This window comes from Megascapheus bottae, chromosome 5 (assembly GCF_031878675.1).
Source record: "Megascapheus bottae isolate mThoBot1 chromosome 5, mThoBot2.hap1, whole genome shotgun sequence".
NCBI classification, from domain to species: Eukaryota; Metazoa; Chordata; class Mammalia; order Rodentia; family Geomyidae; genus Megascapheus; species Megascapheus bottae.
In genome coordinates, this window is record NC_143513.1 from 41,768,512 (window position 1) to 41,790,865 (window position 22,354).

The following is a 22,354-nucleotide window of genomic DNA, read 5'->3' on the forward strand; positions in this document are numbered from 1 at the left end:
GGTGAAATTTAATCTGTCTTGTTTTCATAAATTGACTCTGAGTCCATTTTGCCTTTTCAGAGTCCTGAGAGCCACCCCTAACAGTTATCTGGTTAGCATTTGTTGTGACTGGCAGGGTCTGGCCCCTGGTCATCTTGCCCAGGGCTGTTCAGTGTCACTGTCAAGAACTACACTTGAGCATTACTTGCACTGATAAGTAATTGTTCCTTACAAGGCAAGTGAAAACGGACCTCCAAATTGTGCATCTGGTAATTTTCTTTTCTTCTGGAGTTAATTATCCTACTCTTTAGTGTTTTGCCACAAGCACTGAATTTCATAGTATGTATTTAGCAGAACTAATATTTTAAAATTTTCTCTAAACTAGCATTTAGAAAAATTCAGAGGTGAAATTAAAGTATTTCCATCTCACAAGTAATATGACAGTAAAAGTCACTATGAGATTACCCCAAATGGAAAACGATTAGTCCCCAAGAAGTAATGAAAGCAGTGTCTTGTCTTGAATCTGGTTCACAAAACACGAGCTTTCTTTTGTTTTCAGAATATTTTGTAGCCTAGATGATCCTTGTTTCTAAAGTTATTTGATAATGAAAACACTTCACCCCAAATTATTATGTTTCCTTGGAGGTCATTTTCAAATGATCAAGTAAATTTGCTGATAGTGTGCTTGTGACATTCGTGGTTTTTTGTTTGTTTGTTTTGTTTTTTAATCTTTATGCTTTGTAACATTTCCAACTTGGTGATCACTAGCAGTGAAATGCATGGTGGGAGAAAATTACTTTCACTCACAAATTTATCATTTGTTTCTGTGTCCCTGGTTCTACATCTGGCACACCCTCCAGATGCAGTCATTGTGCAACAGGGAAGCCCATCATGACTCAGATTGTGCTAAGGGGAAGGAGAAGGCACAAAGGGAAAGGAGAAGGCATCTGCCTTTTCCAGGACACAGCTCACAGGAAGGGGGCCATTGAACTGGTTTTTAATTTTGTCATGTGCATGTTGCTGGGGAAATAAGAGGCAGGAAGCTTTGTGCTTTCTCAAGCAGTCAGCCGTTCTTACTCCTTATTGTGTGAAGGCTGTCTTCTCAGTGAGCTATCAGCCATTTGCCTCTACTGTCAGCACTGGTGGCATGCAGTGTGTACACACACACAAATGGCCCTTGGTGGCAGGAGCTTGAGGCCAGAATCATTCTTGCCTTTAATTGACACCACTCTGTTAATGTTGGCATCTACCTTACTGGCAGAAGCCACACCGGCTCTGAGTTCAGATAGTGTTAAGGTTGAAGCACAGCTACGCTCCTACTTCTCAAAGGCTCCCTTTCTCCACATACAGAATGGAAGTAACATTATCTCTCCCTAATCAGTACTCACCAAGAGATTCTCTCCAATTTGGCTTTCTGATGTCATTTGTTGTCTAAATAATGTCTCCGGGCTAGGGCAGGGACTTCTGAGGCCTGGACTGCATGGCCAGGTGAGTCATGAACAGCTTGTGCACTGCAGGGCTAGACATGAAGTTAGTAGAAAAATGATCCCCAGCATGAGGCTGGACCAGTGAGAGCTGCAATGGGACAATGGGGTAAAATGAGAGCTGCCGACACTGGACACAGGAGGTCAAGGAGTTGGGGGGAGGGCATCGTCTAGAGAGGTTCTCTGAGGTGGCAGGGTACCTACCATTCTAGGCATCAGGAACTGTCCAGGCTTCTTCAGGTGGGGAGGAAGCCATTAAAGCACTCCCAGTATCTCATGCCCCTGTTACCACTCTGTGCCCAGGCTGATGTGAACAGATGATTTGTTAGCAATGAAACCAAGGTGAACAGCAGGCCCCAGTCCCTTTTCACCTCCATCAATTTTCCATATCCTAGCAGCCCTTGGGTACCTGGCCCCCATATCCTGGCACCTGAGTGGCCGGCCTCAATATTGTAGTAACACTTGTAAGCCCCTGGTCTAAAGGAGTTCATGCCATCTGTTCACCTGCAGGTGACCCGTTAGGATGTACTGTTTTCTTTTGAGAAACATTTCTGTTTCTGACAGAATCATACTTGAGAATGACAAGAAATAACAATACCAGACAAATGTCACTTCTCTTTAAAAGAATGGGACCATTATCTTACTATCCGATCATGTAGCTGCGAAAGGACAAGTTCCCAAAGAAGAAATGATACTCTACATGTTACCACAGTGATCAAGGTCACTGTCACCTCTCATCTTAAGGAATTGTTTTTCTTATTATTTTCTTGAGAACAGTTATTTCTTCAGAATGTTAAGCATAACCACCTGGTTCCTTCAAACTATGCAAAATAAGTGCATTTTAAATCACATTGGATTTTTGTTTTGTTTTTAGAGTTGCTTTTCTAAGTTGTAAGAAGTCAGTTTGAAGGTATACATACAATTTTATAACCATTCGAGAGATGACTTAGTCGCACTGTCACTTTAATTAAGATAGCAAGCATTTATTATCGACTATTTGCAAGACTATTTGCATTCTTTGAGACTGTTAAAAATGAGTGGGATGGGCGGGAGTGTGAACTAGTGGTAGAGTGCTTGCCTAGCACCCACAAAGCCCTGCGTTCAATTCCTAGGTACTGCATACTCAGAAAAAGCTGGAAGTGTTGCTGTGGCTCAAGTGGTAGAGTGCAGGCCTTGAGAAAGCTCAAGGACAGTGCTCAGGCCCTGAGTTCAAGCCCCAGGTCTGTCAAAAGAAAGGAGGAGACTTGTGTCCTCACCCTACAGGAACTGTGTATTGTGACTGTAGTGTGTAGCCACACAGCACAGCAGAATGGCATGTGATGGTTGTCACTTACACTGATTCTATTACACACATATTACACAGAGCACAAGTGTAAAGGAACCAGGTGTGCCTCCCACACAATGAGTGTGTGGGCTCCTAGGTGAGGGGAAGTGGAGCCGCCATTGTGCTAGGCTTGCACAATTCCTCTCCCCTCTCCCCTTTTTGGGGGGAATAGGGCTTGAACATAGGGCCTTGTACTCACTTGGCTTTCTTGCTTACAGCTGGCGCTCTTGTCACTTGAGTTACACCCTCAGCTCAGCTTTTTACTGGTTAATTGGTGATGAAATCTTGCTGACTTTTCTGTTCTGGCTGGCTTCAAACTGTGATCCTCAGTTCTCAGTCTCTCGAGTAGCTAGGATTAAAGGGTGAGCCACCAACACTTGGCTGTTTATTTTCATTATTAATCCTCTAACATAAAATTTAGCATTTTGGCCATATTTAAGCATTCATTTGTGTCTCATTAAGAGCATCCATATTGTCTCACCATCATCCATCCATCTATGGATCATTTATTCTCACCAATTAAAACTTTGCACCATGATGTATTTCACTCTCCATTCTCTCCACCCCAGCCCCAGGCAATCACTCTGCTTTTTGCCTCTATGAAGTTTTGTGCCCTAAGTACCACATAGAAATAGACTTCTACAGTATTTGTCCTGTTATGACTGACTTCTTTCTCTTAGCATGGCAAGGTTCATCAGCATTATAACTTGCCAGAATTTCCTTCCTTTAAGATGGAATAATGTTCCTAGCAGAGAGTCACAGTAGCTCAAAAGCTATGTATGTATGGTCATACTGGATGAGCCTAACGTAATGAACGCTAGGTTATGGAAACAAGAGGTTTATCTTTATGATTACTGTTCTTAATATACTATGTGAAGTTATTTCTGTTCTCTTTTTTTCCACTTATAGTTAATCTCATGTGGTTACTGTATCTGACTTTGTTATCTGGTATATTGTATACACATTTATTTGTTTATTTGAAATAGGGAAGGGAAGGGATCAGGAAAGAGGACAAAAACATGAGAAGGGATACCAGGTTTCGAGAGGTAATGTACCCATTACCTGACAAATGTAACTAACCCCTCTATACACTATCCTGACAATTAAAAAAAAAGATGGAATAAATGTTCTATTGTATGTGTAGTCTGCACTCAGGACCTCATGCCCTGACTTAGCTTTTTCACTCGTGTCTGGTTCTCTACCATTTGAACCACACCTGCAGAGCAGGTATTTGTTTCTTTTTAGCAATTTTAATCTACCATCCTACCATCTTTGATTTCCCTTATTTATAATAAAGAAGTATTTGTTTTATTGTGTGAGATATGTCATTTCTCTGTTTTGAAAATTTTCTCTGGTTGACGTCTATCAGCTTGTTTAAAATGTGTCCATATATGGATTTCCATTTATCCTGTGCTACTTGGACCTGTGGGTTTGAGTCTTTTGAGTCACTGTCATTTCACTTCCATTGATTATTGTAGTTTCCTTTACTTCTTAAACATGTTTAAAGTTCCTTTGAAATATCTTTGAAATCCAAAACGTGGGCCCAGTTAGAGGTAGTTTCTATTGGAGGCCCTTTTCCTGTGGGTCACATTTTATTGTTTGCCTGTCTGAACTTTGTAGATTACTTTACCTACTCTAGCAATTCTGGATTCTGATTTCCCGTCTCCCCAGTATTGGCACTTTTCTCTTTGGTAACTTACTGGTGCTAAATCTGTGCTTCAGTCTTGGCTGTGGTATATAGCTAATGTCTCCAGTCTTTGTTAGTATGGCTTTTCTGGATTGGCCTGTGTCTGCTTGATTTAATGGTAGAGGTTGGTCAGAGGTTGTGCCACAGTGATTAAGTCTTGTGAATTCAGAGACTGACATTTCATGCAGCCTTTACTTTGTGTCAAGCCGCTTCACCCCAGTGTGTGGGTACCATGGCTTTGTGGACAACCAGAGATAGGAGCCCCTGAAAATCTACACAGCCATGTAGGCAGCCAGGGGTGCTTGGAGAGCTCTGAAAGCCTCAATTACTTGTCACTTGCAGTTAAATTGCTAGTTAGGCAGCACAACTGTGTGGTACTACTCGGAGCTCTCACACTTGGCTTTCATCCAGGCCACTGCCATCGCCAGTGCTGCAGAGCACGTATGTACATATGTAAGCATGTATGTTTTGATTTTCTCAATCCAGTTATTGCAGAAAAGTTGCTAAAACTCCTATCCTGACCATATCAGCCATTAGGTATTGCTGATATTTTCAAAGCTTTTAATATTTCCCAACTGTCCTTGCAAGTCCTGCCTTCCCCCACTAGACGGAGTGTCTTATCTTGTTCTGGCTTTTTTGTGTGTGGAGGTTATGGGGCTTGACTTTTGCCTGGGCACTGTCTGTGAGCTCTTCAGCCCAAGGCTATTGCCCTACTCCTGGGCCTGGGCATTGTCCCTGAGTTTTTCAGCTCAAGGCTACCACCCTACCCTTGAGCCAAGCCGCACTTCCTGTTTCTAAAGGTTAATTGGAGATAAGAGTCTCAGGTCGTTTTGTGCCCAGGCTGACTTTGAACCTTGATCCTCAGATCTCAGGCTCCTGATTAGCTAGGATTGCAGGTGTGAGCCACCACATCCAGCTTTCTGGCTTTTTTTAATATTGAAAATGAGTAAGTTTACTAATTACCAGATTTTAAAGTGTCTTGTAGTTTAGCTTGTTTCTCTAACTCACTTTGGTAATTACTATATATATATTTTTTAACTAAAAAATTATGGTTTAAATTCATGGGTTAGTCTTCACTAAACAAATATCGATTTGAGATCCTGAACTGAAGAAGTAACAGTAGAAAAAAAATGTTGGGCATGGATGCCAAGTGACATGGTCCTGCAACCCTGTAACCCTGCAGCTCCTAGTAAGGAGGCTGAGATCTGAAGGCTCAAAGTTCAAAGCCAGCTAAGGCAGAAAATTTCAGGAAACTCCATCTCCAATTAACCAGCAAAATGGTTTTTCAGTTGTGAGCAAGAAAGCTGATCAAGAATATGAGGGCTTGAGCTTATTAAGTCTTAGTACCAGCGTGCACGTGCACACACACACACACTCACAATTAAACTAAAAGTTAAAAATAAATGAAGAACAAGAAGTGAAAATGGAGGCTTTTCTTCAGAAAATCTTTTCTAGTAGGTTAAGTGAATTTATTTCTTTTGACTTTAAATAATGAATGAGCCAGATTGAATTATATTCTTTCTAATATATTTCATATTGAATCATTTGGATAATGTCCTATAACAAGTTGGTAATACTTAATAGCATAAAAATTGTTCTTAGATTTGTGACAGTCATACAAATGTCTTTATTGAGAGATATTCCCCTAATGCCGCTATCTAATGGTAGCATTTCTAAATTTGTAAAGCTAAGCATTGACTAAGCCATTTCTCAATAATCCTAGTATTTAGTTCCAGCCTAATCTACAACAGTCTAATGAAATGCTACTTGTTCTGAAAATGTACTAGTAAATTAAAAGAACCTGGGTGGTATTTCTGTTCTAATTCTCTCCTATGTGTTCATTAGGTAGCATTTGTTTCCAAAACAGAAGTACTCAAATAGAATTCTGAGTAACTAACAAAATTATTCAGAAGGCTTATGTGTCTCTAGTTCTGTTCTATCTAAACGGCAAAATTTAAACTTTGATAAATGAGGCTGTATTATTCACTATCAATTGTAGTTTCATTTAGTTTAATGTCACTGAAGGCTTCAGACCAAACTAAATGTCAGGAGATGATCATATTACCTGAACAATGCAAAATATATTTGCACAACTTGGGATGCTATCTCTTGATGGTTAAGCTAATGGATCAGAATTCTGTTTGATTTCTCTTGGCTATTGATTTCTTTAAATCTCTAATATTTATTAAATGCAATGCTCAGAAGTCTTTACTGGTTCAAATGTATTCTAGTGCTATTCTTCTAGTCTCAGCCTCCTGAGTAGCTAAGATTGCAGGTGTGAGTCACTGTACTCACATTTTAAAAATTTGATGTTTTTGGCTTCTGTAGCTTTAATGATAGGAAAAGAGTACCCAAGTTGAGCAAATTTTTATTTCTTGGAGTTCTCTGTTACTGTTTATTTATTCTAGCAATACCCATTCTAATAGAGTTCTGAACATGAAAGCCTATTTTTGAGTTGTCAGTAGTTCTTGATTCTTCAGTCACTTGAAAGAGAAATGGTGTATTTGTGGAAGAAACTTGTTATTAGAAACATGAAAACAACAACAAAAAAAGAATCAGTCTGTTTTGCAGTTTTATTTTGTTGCTATTAAGCAACAACAAAAATAGTTTTGTGATGATGACAGGTTAGTAAAAATATTTAGCATGTTTACAAGATGATAGAATGTTTGCAGTAGAGACAGTAAAAAAGTTTATCCAGGCACTGATGATTCAAGCCTGTAATCTTAGCTGCTCAGGAGGCTGAGATCTGAGGATTATTGGGTTCAAAACCAACATGGGCAGGAAAGTTTGTGAGACTCTTATCTTCAGTTAACAATTAAAAATAAAAATCTGGAAATAGAGCTGTGGCTCAAGTGGTAGAGTGCTGGCCTTGAGCACATAAACCTCAGAGACAATGCCTAGGCCCTGAGTTCATGCCCCAGGGCAGTGCATGTACAGAGAATTTTTGAGATTCTTAGGATTGGTAATTCTAGATTTGGTATGATTTGGGAACCAATCTAACCAGTAAGACAGGTTTAAAATAGTTTTATAGGGACTAAACAGGTAGTTTGTGGTTGAGGTCTTGAAGCACCTGTGATCACATGGGGAGAGGCAGGACCCTAGACCAGGCACAGTCACCAAGATAGGGTTATATGATTAAATACTTGATAGTTGAAATGCTGTTGACATGAACATGGATGGTTTAGGAATTAAATATCTACTGTTTAGTGTGAAATAAATACAGTTTCATGAAGATAGCTAAAATATGTATTGCTCTTTTATAGCGTATATATGGTGTGTATACATATGTGTATATACATGGTCTATATCGGAGTGGATATGTACAGCTTTGAGTTTTGAGATAGGATCTTTCTGTGTAACTCAGGCTGGCTATGGACTTGGGATTCTCTCTGCTTCCATTCATTCATTCATTCATTCATTCATTTATTTATTTATTTATTTATTGTGACAGTGCTGGGTTTGAACTCAGGGCCTCATGCCCTTCCTTGTTTTGTTTGGTTTTGTTTTTATTCTCAGAGCTGATGCTCTGCCACTTGAGTCATGGCTCCACTCGTGCTCCTCTGCCTCCCTAGTGCTGGGATTGCTGGTGTGTCATATTTCAATCTTTTGACTCAGGAAATAGCAAAAATATTAAGTTAGGAACTTTTTTCCTTTTCTCCTTTTTATCTTTTTTCTTTTTATCTTCCCACTTGGGCTCAACCCAGGGCTGTGTGTACGTGCTCTGCTTCTGAGCTACAGCCCTTCCCTCTTTCTCAGTAGATCGGTATCAGTCATTCCTCTATTTGCCTTCTAAGCTTCTGGGATGGAGAGAGAAAGAAAGGGAAGGGAAGGGAAGACAGGAGGAGAGAGTGCAGGAAGGGAAGGGCTGGGGAGGAAGGGAGTCATTTTAGGCTAGAGCCGCCAGCTGTGTTCTTCAGTCATTAGGACTGATTTCAGTCTTCTGGCTTTCTTAATGTCTGAGGTTGTGGCAATATTGTGTTTCCTCATTTCTGTTAAGTCTGTAGTGAGCATGGTACTTGTAATGTGATATATGTTCCTTCTTCCACTTCCTGGTAGAAACTTGAGGAGTCAGGGAACAGTTTACCCTTGCTTCAGGGCCTTGTGGCTTTCCGGACTGTGGAGGCCCTGTCAGCCTGCAAGCCCCCTGTACCAGCCACAGGGAACCAAGTACCCACTGTCCTGAAGTGGACATACCTATTTCTCGTGAGCAAGAAATAAACGGGTGCTGTTTCTAGTAACTGAGATTCAAGGCTGTGTCCTACTATGAATCCAGTCTATCCTGCCATGAAGTGTCCATGTGTCCATGAGGAAGGAAGGAGAGGATATATCTTTTACCAGTCAAAATAAAGGTTTGTGTTTTGCCATAGATGAGTGCTAGGCCTTGGGCTGGCCTTGTACTTTGACCCCTCAGGGCCTCAACGTCTTCAGGAGCTAAATTATAAGGTATTGGTAACTAGCAGATACATTAAAAAATAAAATTAGGTCTTTCACTTGAACATGATTTGAGATCAAAACGTGAACTTGTTTATTTGGGGTATGTTCTCTAAATGTCTCTGGTCTGTGAATCCAAGCTTTTGATGATTACTAGTGCTTGGGAACAACGTATACCAAATTACCAGAGCTAAAATCTCCTCTACCTCTTCTTCCTCCTCCTCCTCCTCCTCCCCCTCCTCCTGTTCCTCCTCTACCTCTTTTTCCTCCTCCCTCCTCCTCCTCCTCCTTCTTCTTTTGTGAGTCCTGGGACTTGAACCCAGGGCCTGGGCACTGACTCTGAACTTCTTTTACTCAATTCTAGTACTCTACCACTTGAGCCACAGTGCCTCCTCTGTGTTTTTTGTTGTTGTTGTTTTTTGTTTTTTTTCTGTTCATGTGGCATTGAGGAATCAAACCCAGGGCTTTATTCATGCTAGGCAAGCACTCTACCACTAAGCCACATTCCCAGTCAATTGTTTTATTTTTCATTCTTTCCCAATCTTTCTATTATTGATCTTCCATCTCCTGGAAGATTTCCCTCCCTCAATGAGACTTTATTGCCACAGATTTTATCTAATCTATCTTCTATGTGTACATATAACTCATACATATGTATTCGAGTCTTTGATGTGTATTTTTACCTTATTTTTAAAAAGAGTCAAGTTTTTGCTTGAAGAACCATTTTCTGGGTTGACTCACATGTCTCAACCTGATATTTATCAATTTTCCTTCCTTTTATAGGAGGGTATTTCTACTTCAGTAAGCCAAGTGTAGCTATATTGAGTCAGCATTTCTGTTGTCTGATACACCTGTGCTTTTATAATTGCTTATTTTAAGCTGATTATTATTTAAATAAGTATGCTAAAATCTTCGTGTATTGAGAATGTGGACAATTACCTTTTGTATATTGTATAGAATCTTTTCTTTTTCTAAACAGGTTCTCCAAACCACACAACACAGTCATTCTATATTAGCCATATTGGTCTTTGGTTTTTCCAGTAATATTTATGGAAGGTGTACTGTGTGCATTACTCTGTCAGAGCTGAGCACTGAGTGGTTCATTCAGTTCTTTATTCTTTACTAGTCAGGATGCCAATACAGGTTCATTATTATTATTATTACTATTATTATTATTAGTGTTTAATATAGAGTTGTTAGTTTTTCTTTTTTTGGCCAGTCCTGGGCTTAAGCTCAGGGCCTGAGCAATGTCCTTGGACTTTCTCAAGGCTAGAGCTCTACCACTTGAGCCTCATCACCACTTCTGGCTTTTTTTTCTATGTATGTGGTACCAAGGAATCGAACCCGGGTCTTCATGCATGCTAGGCAAGCACTTTAACCACTAAGCCAAACTCCCGGCCCCAATATAGAGTTGTTTTGATGGTACTTAATTTCAAGCATCAGCAACAAAATGAAGTGAGGTCTTGGTGAAAATGTGGAGAATTGGTATGGCCTTTGTTATGTTTCTAGTGCATGAAGACTGAAGGCCAAGTTCCACAAGGCAGTCAGTGTAGTCCTTGGTTTCCCTATGTTCTAAGTCTGTGGCAGTTGTCTAGCTATAACAGTGTCTAGTCCTCTGCAGTGTGGGGATCTACTTCAGTCCTTGGACTAGTGTCAACATCCAATATGGTATCCAATTATATATATATATATATATATGCTTTAACAGCAAAAATTGAGTGTAAAGTTTGAAAAATATAGCTCCATTTCTCACCACTGTTGAATTGCCAAAGAATGAAATAAGCAGTTCCAAACTAAATTTCAGAGTGCTTAGAAAGGACAGGGCAAAATAAACACATTTTAGAAAGAATACAAGATGCAGTACAGGTTGTCTGGAGACTTTGGTTTGATTGGCCATCCAGACATAGAGCCTGTTATTCATTTATATATTGCATAAATATTTACCTAGTCTAATTTCTGGACCAGTCCTTTCAATGACTAAGACAGAGGCACTTATTTCTAAAGTCACTTTCTTTACCCCCCATTTCTTGGAAAATTATGTAAGACATTTTAACCCACAGCAGTTCCTCCCTCTCTCCATCTTTTCTTTCTTTCTTCCTCCCTCCCTCCTTCCCTTTCTCCCCCTTTCTGTCTCTTTCTTTCTCTCTGCTCCCTTCCTCCCTTCTTCTTTTCTTTATTCACTTCTTTCCTCTTTTCCTCTTTCTCTCCTTCCATTCACTTACATTTGAGAGTCTGTAATACAGGTGCATTGTGGTGAAATACTTAAAACAAATGTCTTCATTCTAAAAGACCCCCTCAAGCTTGTTTATTCATAATTCATTTAAATGTGCATTAAGTCAGGAAATGTACCACACTGCTGCAGATGAAATCTAAAGATGTAGAAGTGAACACAGTCCTAGCTTAGAGAGCCAAGCAGATTGTAACCTATTTGAAAGATAGAGTGTGATAAATGGTAGCAGCGACCTCTTCTGCTGTGTTGGTAGAGTCCAGAGGATGAGCACAGACATGCAGACTCCTAAATCAGCTGTGTAGGGAGAGGATGAAGTCAAGGTGTGACATTGTGGTGCTTGGGATAGAATTCAGGACCTCAGATGTGAAGCAAGAGCTCTACCACTGAACCATATCCCAACCCATTATGTGATTCTTGATCTGGCTTTTTAGGGTGGGGACTGGAGAGATGGGATGGCTCCAGCTAAATTACTCTAAAGAACTTCGTTTGCCAGTCCTGGGCCTTGAACTCAGGAACTGAACACTGTGCTTGGGCTTTCTCAAGGCTAGTGTTCTACTCCTAGAGCCACAGCACTGCTTCCAGCTTTTTTCTATGTACGTGGTACCCAGTGATTGAATCTGGGTCTTGCTAGGCAAGCGCTCTACCACTAGGCCAAACTCCCAGCCCCTGTAAAGAGCTTTTTTTTTTTTTTTTTGCCAGTCCTGGGCTTGAGCTCAGGGCCTGAGCACTGTCCTTGGACTTTCTCAAGGCTAGAGCTCTACCACTTGAGCCTCAGCACCACTTCTGGCTTTTTTCTATGTATATGGTACCGAGGAATCGAACCCGGGTCTTCATGCATGCTAGGCAAGCACTTTAACCACTAGGCCAAACTCCCGGCCCTGTAAAGAGCTTTTTATAAGCATCCTTTACAAAATTGTAATGTTTACTTTTGAATTGGCTGCAGGAAGTAAGTTCTAAAGTGGTGAAACAATTGAAACATGAATTCCAAGAACTTGGTACTTATACTGCTGTATGAATAGTCTATCATGAACCAGATAGCCCAAACATAGTATCAGATGGGTGTGATTAATAAATATGGTGTAATAAAAATGAGTAAAAGTAATACATATAACTGGAACAGTTGGTAAGCAATTTGAAACTTAATAGACACTTTCCCCATTTATGTCTAGTTAGAGTTTAGTGGCTAGCGATCAACACAATGTAAGATCAGCACTGATGTGTTAGAGGATATGGATCAAAAGTCTATGACTCCCCATTTCAGTGAAGAGCTAGACGTGATGGTATGTACCTGTAATCCTAGCAACCCGGGAAGCCAAGCATTGGTTGGTCACATCTAAATGTGTGCTCAGACAGGAGGTGAGACCCCTGTCTCAAAAATAACAATCAAAACTCTAGACTGGAGGTATAGTTTAAAGAGTATCTTTGTGGTAAGCAGGAAGCCCTGAGTTCAAACCTTAATATTATATTATCTACTGTGTTGCCTTATCTTTGTTTTGATTTGATGGGCCTCATACGTATTATAAGTCACCTATGTTTGGTTTAATTCTCTGCTGCCTCTGTCTGAAAAATCTAAATTTGTGAACATGGTGCCCCTGTTTGCTTTTTGGGCTAGCCTTACCAAATGCTGTAGCAGACCTGCCTATTCAGTTAGTGGAGACAGAAAGCTAAGTAGAAGTAGATGTCCTCATGGCCTCTGGAGCGTTCATGCCAACCCAATGAAAGCATCCCAGCACATTAGCAGGACCATCTGTAGTATGTGTGTGAATGCCTCAGGCTGGCCAGCCAATGTCATTCCAATTATTAGACAGAGTCTGTAGCTTTCCAGATCCTGTTCACCAAGCAACCTTTTAATTGTGATTTGACTCCTCTGTGGTTTCCCTGCAGAGAGAGAGAACTGGCTGATTATTCGGACTCCATGCTGCTTCAAGAAGTTAGCTGCTAACTTGGCATTCTGGTTATCTCAGTAAGGATCCTTAATGTGGAGTTTCTATGACAGACAGGTCTGCTTCTGCCGGAATTCTGACACTCAAGGCTGAAGTCCAGGCACTGTGCCAATAAATTCATGAAGCAAGCAAGTGAATAACAGTGATTGAGAGTAAGGACTTTGGAGTCAAGACAGATAGTCCTACAGTTGAATGTCAGTGTGTCCCTTATCAGGATATGCAATCTTGACCTCTCTGTGCCTAGTCCTTCATCTGTCAAATGATGGTATTAACTCCTATCATAGGGTTGTGGGGTTGAATAAGGTGATATACAAGATTGACATTTGGGGCCAGATAATGCTTTTTTAGTACAGAGATATCTGGGGACTGTACTGCTTATTAACGGATGTTTAACAGCATCCCTGGCCTTAACCCCATGGAAGCCAGTAGCCACTTCCCTAACCCCAATAAAAACAATTAGAATGTCTGCAGACTTTGTCAGAGCTCAACTGTGGAGGGCAGACTAGGATTTGGCTAAGAACAATGGGCGCAGGTAAATAAGGAGGCAGTCCTGAGGAGAAGAAGGCAGGTATAGGCTTTGTAATAACCTTAGCTGTGGCACTAGTGGTGAGGAAACTTTCCATCCCGAGACTCCCATAATACATTTATCAGCCTTGCAGCCAGCCTGTTCTTTCCATTTTCATACCAATGCATGAGTGAGGCTCTTATGGACCCAGACTAAATATAGAAAGACTGACCTTCAAAAAATAAGGAAAAAACTAATTCTTGTGATTAATAATGAGAAAATGGTGTCAGTGTACACAGTAGTATGAGTCGTGTGATCATCAGTGTTGGGTAAACTGCAGTGGGGCATTTCCTTCTTTCATACCTATCACTGCATTTAAGCATAAGCAAGCAGGAGTAATCTGTAAAAGCTTCGTAATAATTACTAGAAAACAAATTGGACAAAAGAATGAGCATTCCAATAGATACAATGTTATTTAAAAAACTGATTGAGGTAAAAACTGAAACAAAAAAATCCTCACAAATTGGAACAAAAGAAGAAATATAGTTAGTCTATGAACATGACAGTTGTTCAATTTTAATAATTTTTAAATCTTTGAATCTTTTTAAATTTGCAAAGATTTTAAGCTATGCCATTCAACTCTTGGGTGATACAGGACCTTCCTTACATATTGGTTATGGGGCAGTGAAGGAAAATACAGTGATAAATATGCCTTTCTTTGAGCAGGAGAAAGAAAAACACTATTGTCAATGTCTCAAATTGCCCTTTATATTTTCAGAAGACCTTTGTAAGTCATTATATAAATCAGCTTTAGGGAATAAATTGCTTGCCCTGGAATTGCTAGGTTTTACACACTGTGACCATTAGTTTTTTAAAGATATGTTAATTGTAGTGTTTTATGATGAGAGAATATTCACAGTGTCCATTTTTATATTTATAGTATGCGCAGAAGCTTATAATCCTGACGAAGAAGAAGATGATGCTGAGTCCAGGGTACGTAATTTACTGAAGAATCCATGTACTTGTGCTTTGTAAAGAAAATAATCACAGAGAAGATGTTAACAGCCATACAGGTTCACAGCAGATGCAGTAGGATTATTTTATCTATAATCTTTTCTTAATTTTATCTCAGATAGTCTGCTTCTACTTCAAATTCTGTAGAACTATTTTAATCGAAAAAGCATGTCTCTGGATAAAAAGAAACAGGAGCATAGAGCTCACTGCAATTGCAGTTTTCTTTTTTTGCTGGATATATTCTAGGACTGAGAAGTGTTTTTAACTATCTTTTTTTTATATAGCCGTGGTGTTATTTTTCTTACACAGTGTTATTTTTATTACATAGTAAAAAAAATTCTGGGAAAGACCCTCTGCTCCTATTAATGGATAACAACAGAAGCCTACTCTGAAACTTGACAATAAAATTATTTCTGAATCATCAGCACAACAGTTAGGACTTAAAAATCTGTGTGTTTTGATATTTTCACATTCATTGATTTTTTGGAAGTCTAATTTTGCATGAATTTGTCTAGTATGGTCAGTAAAAAAATAAGCTATGCCTGGAAACAGAAGATAGTAATGTAATTTTTTCTTGTATATACTTTGTGGAGGTCCCCTTTGTTTCTTTGACCTTAAAAAAATGCAGGCTTGATGATTCAAGCATATAATACTAGTTACTTGGAAAGTAGAGATTAGGGATTGTATTTCAGGGCCAACTTTGGCATCAGCATTCAAGAGAGTCCACCTTAATCAAGGCTTGATCCTGTAGTGCTCATTTTAGGGTGAAGCAAAATGGCTGGGGGCATTGGCACATTCCTGTCATCACAGTAACAAAGGAAGGCACAAATAGGAGGCTCAGCACAACTTGGCCTAGGCATAAAGTGAGATCCCATTTTTTTAACCAGTGCAAAAATGGGCAGCTGAGCAGCTTACGTGGCAAAACACCTACATAGTAAGACCTTGAGTTTACACCCCAGAACCACCACACAAAAAGAAGTATAAACTAAAACCTATTTATGTTGCTCTCAAAAACCCTTCAATGAGATTGAATTTTAATATAGAAAAGTGTGTAGCAGGAGTATTAGCCCATCATGAGGCTTCCTGAGGTAGGGGAGAATCTAGTGACAGGAAGATTGGGGGCCTTGTAACTTAGATTTTGAAGGTTCATTTTGTTCCTGTGCTCATAGGGGTTCCCAACCCCAGGAATCATTTCTTACCAGTACAATTTAAATCATTTTGATGAGGTCCCCAAAACCTAACCTGGAAATTACATTGCTTTAAAAATCAAGACATTTCTCACTAATCTATTAAATACTTTGTCAAATCTTAAACTCAACTTGTAGTATTATAAACTTTATGCATCTAGCTGAAACATTTAAAGATTCTGCACATTGATTAGATTGTGGTTAAGTATGAGACAATTGCATAACTGAAAAAAGTTTGATCGGGTAGTTCAAATTAGTTTTTAAAAAACTAACTTGGTCAGGCACCTGTTGTTTATGCCTGTAATACTGGCTACTCAGGAGGCTGAGATCTGTATGGGTTGAAGCTAGCCCCAGTAGAAAGTCCTTGAGACTCTTATCTCAAATTAACCAGCAAAAAGTTGGAAGTGGAGCTGTGGCTAAAGTGGTAGAGTGCCAGCCTTGAGAGTAAAAACTCAGGGAACGTGTCCAGGCCTTGAGTTCAAGCCTATGGACTGACACACAAAAAATTAACCAATTAATTAAGAGTACTTAACAGTACAGTTTGAAAAAAACATGCAGTATTTATTTTTTCCCTTTTTTCTCAGTTTCTGAGCTTTTCCCGTTTCTTTTTATTTCCCTTATTGCTGGTTTTTTGTTTTTTTTTTTTTTTTTTGCCAGTCCTGGGGCTTGAATTCAGGGCCTGAGCACTGTCCTTGGGCTTTCTCAAGGCTAGAGCTCTACCACTTGAGCCACAGTACCCCTTACAGCGTTTTTCTGTGTACATGGTATCAAGGAATTGAACCTGGGTCGTGCATACTAGGCAAGCACCCTACCACTAGGCCAAACTCCTGGCCTTTTTCTTTTCTTTTTTTTTATTGTATTTTATTGTTGGGGTAATATATAGAGGGGATACAGTTATGTTCATCAGGTAGTGGGTACATTACTTCTTGAACATTGATACCCCACTTTTCCAGTTTCTAAACAGTTTTCTTTTTCTCTCAGAAACTGCAAGCCCTTGAGAGGGAGGGGCTTTAGCTACTGTTAAATGCTTGAAAGTGAAGTGTTGGCTTATTCACACTAATTGCTCACAGTTATGTTAAGGAGGTTATTCCAACTAAGATTCACTTGATTGCATAGTAGAACTCAATCAAACTGAGATAAACATAAGAAAGAAAATACGGGAGAGAGTTTATTGGATAGATGCTTCAAGAACTAGTTTGAAAAGGTCAAGCTGTGCAAGCAGGCAGGATCCAGTCCACCTCTGGAGTTCTTCACAGCAAGTGTGCAGGGTTTCCATGGTGTCTTTAAAAGGCACCTGGCTTCCATTCTCCCTAGTGCTGTGTCTCTCAGCTCAAAACTGAGGCAGGGCTGGCAACTGAATGTGGCTACTCTAGACAACTAATAAACAAGAGAAATGGACAGGCCTATGTGGGTTGGGCATTCACGCCAAGGTGCCCCCCCATGATACCACTTTAAGCTTTTTTTGTTATTAATTGTATATTAATGATTATAACACAGTGTTTTAGTTTCTCATTAGGTTGAATGATCTTTTCTCTATACATAATAAAAACTATATATACATATGTATGTATATTTGTCTTAGAAAGTAGAAGGCAAGACAAATTATAGCCTTAGGAATCATTATTAATGATTTCATAATTAATTCAATCTAGACAGATAATGGAAAATGTCTAGGCAGGAAATTTGTACCATAGTTTGTAGATGAGATATCATTTAGTCATTTTATATTAGTTCTGAGACTGTACATAATCACCAGGTCCTTAAACCTCTAGTATATATGGGTATTTGTCTTCTTGGTATGAATTTAATGAAAATATAAATGTTTAAGAGTCATTGTGGAGGGCTGGGAGTTTGGCCTAGTGGTAGAGTGCTTTCCTGGCATGCCCGAAGACCAGCGTTCAATTCCTCAGTACCACAAACATAGAAAAAGCCGGAGTGGTGCTGGGGCTCAAGTGGTAGAGCTCTAGCCTTGAGGAAAGCCCATGGACAGTGCTCAGGCCTGAGTTCAAGCCCCAGAATTGCCCACACACACACCAAAAAAAACATCATTGTGGAAAGGAAAGTAAGTTTTAGTTGAAATCCTTTTAATCAGAACTTAATGGTTGTCTATATCTAGCATGTGAGCTTGAGAGTGGGGTATGCATTGTATTACTCCACAGAATTTCTTTGGAAGCTTTCTGCATATCTGGCCAGTTGTACAGTAGTTAGCAGGATGATCAAGTCCCAGTGCTCTTGGAGCTTAGTCTAGAGCAGATACAAACAAAGCCACTCAGTGGGCACTTACCAATAGGAAATGCTAAAGGTGAAATCGTGTAACAATTAAAACCCCAAACCACCAGAGCCCTGATTCTCCAGAAGAGTTCAAGGCCAGATGTGAGACTGGATAGTAAGGTGTCTTGTCGGCTTATACTATGTTTTGGCTTGATCAAGTATGGTGGCAGGTGTGGCCGGATTGAATGACTAAGTGGGCATGGGAAAGGAAGAAATGGTGGATTTCTAATTTTTCAAATTTTATTGTAAAGTGAGGTACAGAGGTGTTACAGTTACGTAAGTAAAGTAATGAATACATTTCTTTTCAAACAGTGTTACCCCCTCCCTCATTTTCTCCTGCTTTCCTTCCTCCCCAAATCTGCTAAGCTGTAAAGTTCAAACGTCTAATGAGTATTGCTGTTGCATTGGTTCACCCTTTTGTTCCACCATTTCTGTGATTCCTCTTCCCTTCCTCAAATCAGATAAACTTACATGTAACACTTACATATAACACACATGATACAGCCCATTGCATTTTGAAGCTGGAGAATGGGATGTTTATTTTGTTTTTGTTTGTTTCTGACAGTATTGAGGATTGAGTGGTGAGGCCTTGTGCTATGCCTATGCCCCCTTTTGCTTTAGTTTGTTTTACCTATAGGGTCTTACAGTTTAGCCTTGGGCCAGCCTGGAACTTTTTATCCTCCTGCCTCCTCCTAAGTAGCTGGGATTGAGGACTGTTCCTGGGTGTTCTGGTTAAATCTTTAAAAAGATTACTTTTAAGTCTATGAAGGGTTAATAATATGAAAATAATCTTACACAAATTTCTATTGTGTAACAAGATAACTCAAACTTCTTCAAATAACTGTATAAGTAAACTATGTTAATGGTTTTTCTAAGTCTTTCTTCAGTGGCAACAGATGTTTAGAGCAGGAGTTATCTAACTTCTGTAGTGATTTTCTTTTAACTGAAAATTCATTATTTTCAAAGAGTAGGTATTTTAGATTTGGGGGTCATGAGGTCTCTTATAGCTACTCAGCTCTGCTATTGTTGTTATTGGTCACACACAAAAAAAACCATACAAATGAAAGAACATGTCTGTGTTCCATTAAACTTTATTTGTAAGCCAAGCACTGGTGGCTCATACCTCCTAGATACTCAGGAGATTGAGATATGAGGAATGCAGTTCAAAGCCAGCCTGGGCAGAAAGTCCATGAGACTCATACCTCCAACTACCAGAATACCAGAAATGGAGCTGTGGCTTAAAGTGGTAGAGCAGTAGCCTTGAGCAGAAAAGCTCAGGAGCAGCACCCAGGACCTGAGTTCAAGTCTCATTACTGACTTAACAAACAGACCTGCAACTTTATTTGTAGATACCTTTAGCCTCTGTGAGTTAAGAAAGACCTCAAGAGTTTACAAGATACCTTTACAGAGGACATTCTGGGGTTTTCATCATTCTGGAATAAAAATAATGAAACTATAAAATGTTAGTTTCTTCTGAGTTTCTCATAAAATGTGAATGTATTTTACCAGGCATGGTAGCTCCTGCATAACCCCAGCACTCAAGGGATGAATGCCCTCAATCACACAGGGCTACATAGCAAGACCCTGTGTGTGTGTGTGTGTGTGTGTGTGTGTGTGTGTGTGTGTGTGTAATAAAAATAAACATGTTTATCAGCAGTTTTTTTATCCATTTTCCTATGAACATCACTATCTTCAGGGTGCACAATTGCTTGCTATCTTCTGGAACTCAATCACTCACGTTCTGTGGGGGTCAATTATCAACAATTTGCATGAATATTTATTTAATATTGAGTATAATATGCATTTAAGAATTTACTTGTTTCTAGAGTCTTAGTTGAGTTTTAAAGAAAGACCTGCATCTTGACAGACTATTAAATTTAATAGAAAACGAGTGAAGGCAGTTTCTAAACTTTCAGTGTAGCTGTTGTAATATGTTGTCCTTTTGTCCTTGTTCCTTCTGGTGGGGAACTTCCGAGTTTCTCTAGCCTGGCTTACATAATTTCATTATGAACTGGGGTAAGAGGGCTTCACTTAAACATCAACAGCTTACACCTCGCTACTCACGAGGCTGAGATATGAGGATCACAGTTTGAATGAAGCTAGCCTGGGCAGGAAAGTCGATGAACTCCTATGTCCAGTTAATCAGAAAAAAGCCAGAGTGGATCTGTAGCCCAAATGGTAGAGTACCAACAATGCCTAGGCCCTCAGTTCATGCCCCACTACTGGGACAAAAACAAAAGCAAGCCCCTGCCCCCACTCTTTTCAAGGCTGTGTTGGTGAATGCCATTCCAGTTCTATTTGATGGATGTTGTTGGTTGCAATGATCCAGTGCTGTGTTGAGGGACATGTACTACTTCCTGACTAGCTATATTACTTTCCCTATTCAGTAGGCTCATTGTCCTATCACCTGAAATGAATCTCATGTGAACCTAAATGAACAAAGGCACTAACAGTTCTTTCTAGCATATGTGTTGCTTCTTAAATGATTTTGATTAGTACTAACTACTGTTTCTGTTCTTTCCCCCCTAATTTTGTATCATTTTAGATTATACATCCCAAAACTGATGATCAAAGAAATAGATTGCAAGAGGCTTGCAAAGACATCTTGCTCTTTAAGAACCTGGATCCGGTAAGATATATCTTGATAAGAGAAATGGTTTTCTTCAAGACCAGGGCCAGGAACCATTCAGGGGCTTGAATTGATCCTCTTTCCAAGTTGCTGTCACTCTGGGATGATGGCAGTAGTGTCAGGGCGGGTGCCTGCTTATCTCTGTTGGGACTGCCAGAGAGAAAATGTGAGAGGGGTTTACACTGTCAGCGCCTGGAGCAAGCCAGCCTTGCTGGCTGTCTTGAACTTGCTCCAAACATAGCCCTGATAAGACGGGTGAAGGAAAGATTTGGACCTTGCATTCTTCAAACACTCCACAAACAAGTGCAGAACATTTATGGCACATAGAGAAGGGCCTCTCTCAACAGAGAAATTGTGTGTATTTGAGTGTATAAAACTTCTATATTACACATACTTTTTTTTTTTTTTTTTTGCTAGTCCTAGGGCTTGAACTCAGGGCACTATCCTTGGGCTTTCTCAGGGCTAGAGCTCTATCACTTGAGCCACAGCACCACTTCCGGCTGTTTTCTGTTTATGTTATATTGAGGAATCAAACCCAGGTCTTCATGCATGCTAGGCAAACACTCAACCACTAGGCCATGCTCTCAGCCCTATTACACATACTTTTTTTTTTTTTTTTTTTTTTTTTGTCTGTCATTGAGCTTGAACTCTGGGCTTGGGCACTATCCCTGAGCTCTTCAGCTCAAGGTTACTCTCCTACCCCTTGAGCCACAGCACCACTTCCAGTTTTCTAGAGGTTAATTGGAATAAGCGTCTCATGGTCTTTGGTGCACAGACTAGCTTTGCACCTCTGTCCTCAGATCTCAGCCTCCTGAGTAGCTAGGATTATAGACATGAGCCACGGTGCCCAGCTTAAACATGCTTTTTACAGTAGCATTTTCCATTGGTTTCTTCATGCTAAGAGAATTTTTTTCTATAAGAATTTTGAAATCTCTTGCACTTGGGTATGGGCTTTCTAGGGTGCTCACTCACGGAGGAAGCTCACTCTTTCAGTTTGCAAAATCAACTTTCTTTCTTTCTTTCTTTCTCTCTCTCTCTTTCTCTCTCTCTTTCTCTCTTTCTTTCTTTCTTTCTTTCTTTCTTTCTTTCTTTCTTTCTTTCTTTCTTTCTCTCTCTCTCTCTCTCTCTCCCTTCCTTCCTTCCTTCCTTCCTTCCTTCCTTCCTTCCTTCCTTCCTTCCTTCCTGAACTCCACATCATCTACCTTTCAGTTTGATGCCTTAGAGGATAAAGTATTAATTCAGTCCATACTGTTTTTTGTCTTTTTCCTTTTTGACTTAAAAAATGTAATGTATAGAGGAGGTTACAGTTATATTTTTCAGGTAGTAGGTGCATTACTTCTCGTACATCAATACTTCTCATGTTTTTGTCCCCATTTCCCTCTCCCCACCCACTCCCAATTATCTTGTTTCCCCCCCTTCCCTTCCCTATTTCAAATAAATAAACATATATGCAATATACCCGTATAAAGTCAGATACAGTAATCACATGAGATTAACCATTAGAGGAAAAAAAGAGAAAAGAAATAACATAGTACATTAAGAATAACAATCACAAAGATAAACCTCTTGTTTCCATACCCTAGAGTTCATTTCTTTTACTCTCATCCTATATGACCACATATACATAGCTTTTGAGCTATTGTGATCCTCTGCTAGGAGAGTCTTAGATG

The 22,354-nt window shown here is 39.7% G+C and overlaps 1 protein-coding gene across 1 annotated transcript in view; it reads left to right on the forward strand.

Annotated features, from left to right (window-relative positions):
* The window catches only part of Prkar2b (protein kinase cAMP-dependent type II regulatory subunit beta), an 88,886-nt gene that overhangs the window by 36,193 nt on the left and 30,339 nt on the right, over positions 1–22,354 (forward strand). Inside the window, exons 3-4 of the mRNA XM_090332984.1 lie at positions 14,524–14,576; positions 20,601–20,684. Coding sequence (XP_090189110.1) covers positions 14,524–14,576; positions 20,601–20,684 — 137 coding nt within the window. The remainder of the gene's footprint in view (positions 1–14,523; positions 14,577–20,600; positions 20,685–22,354) is intronic.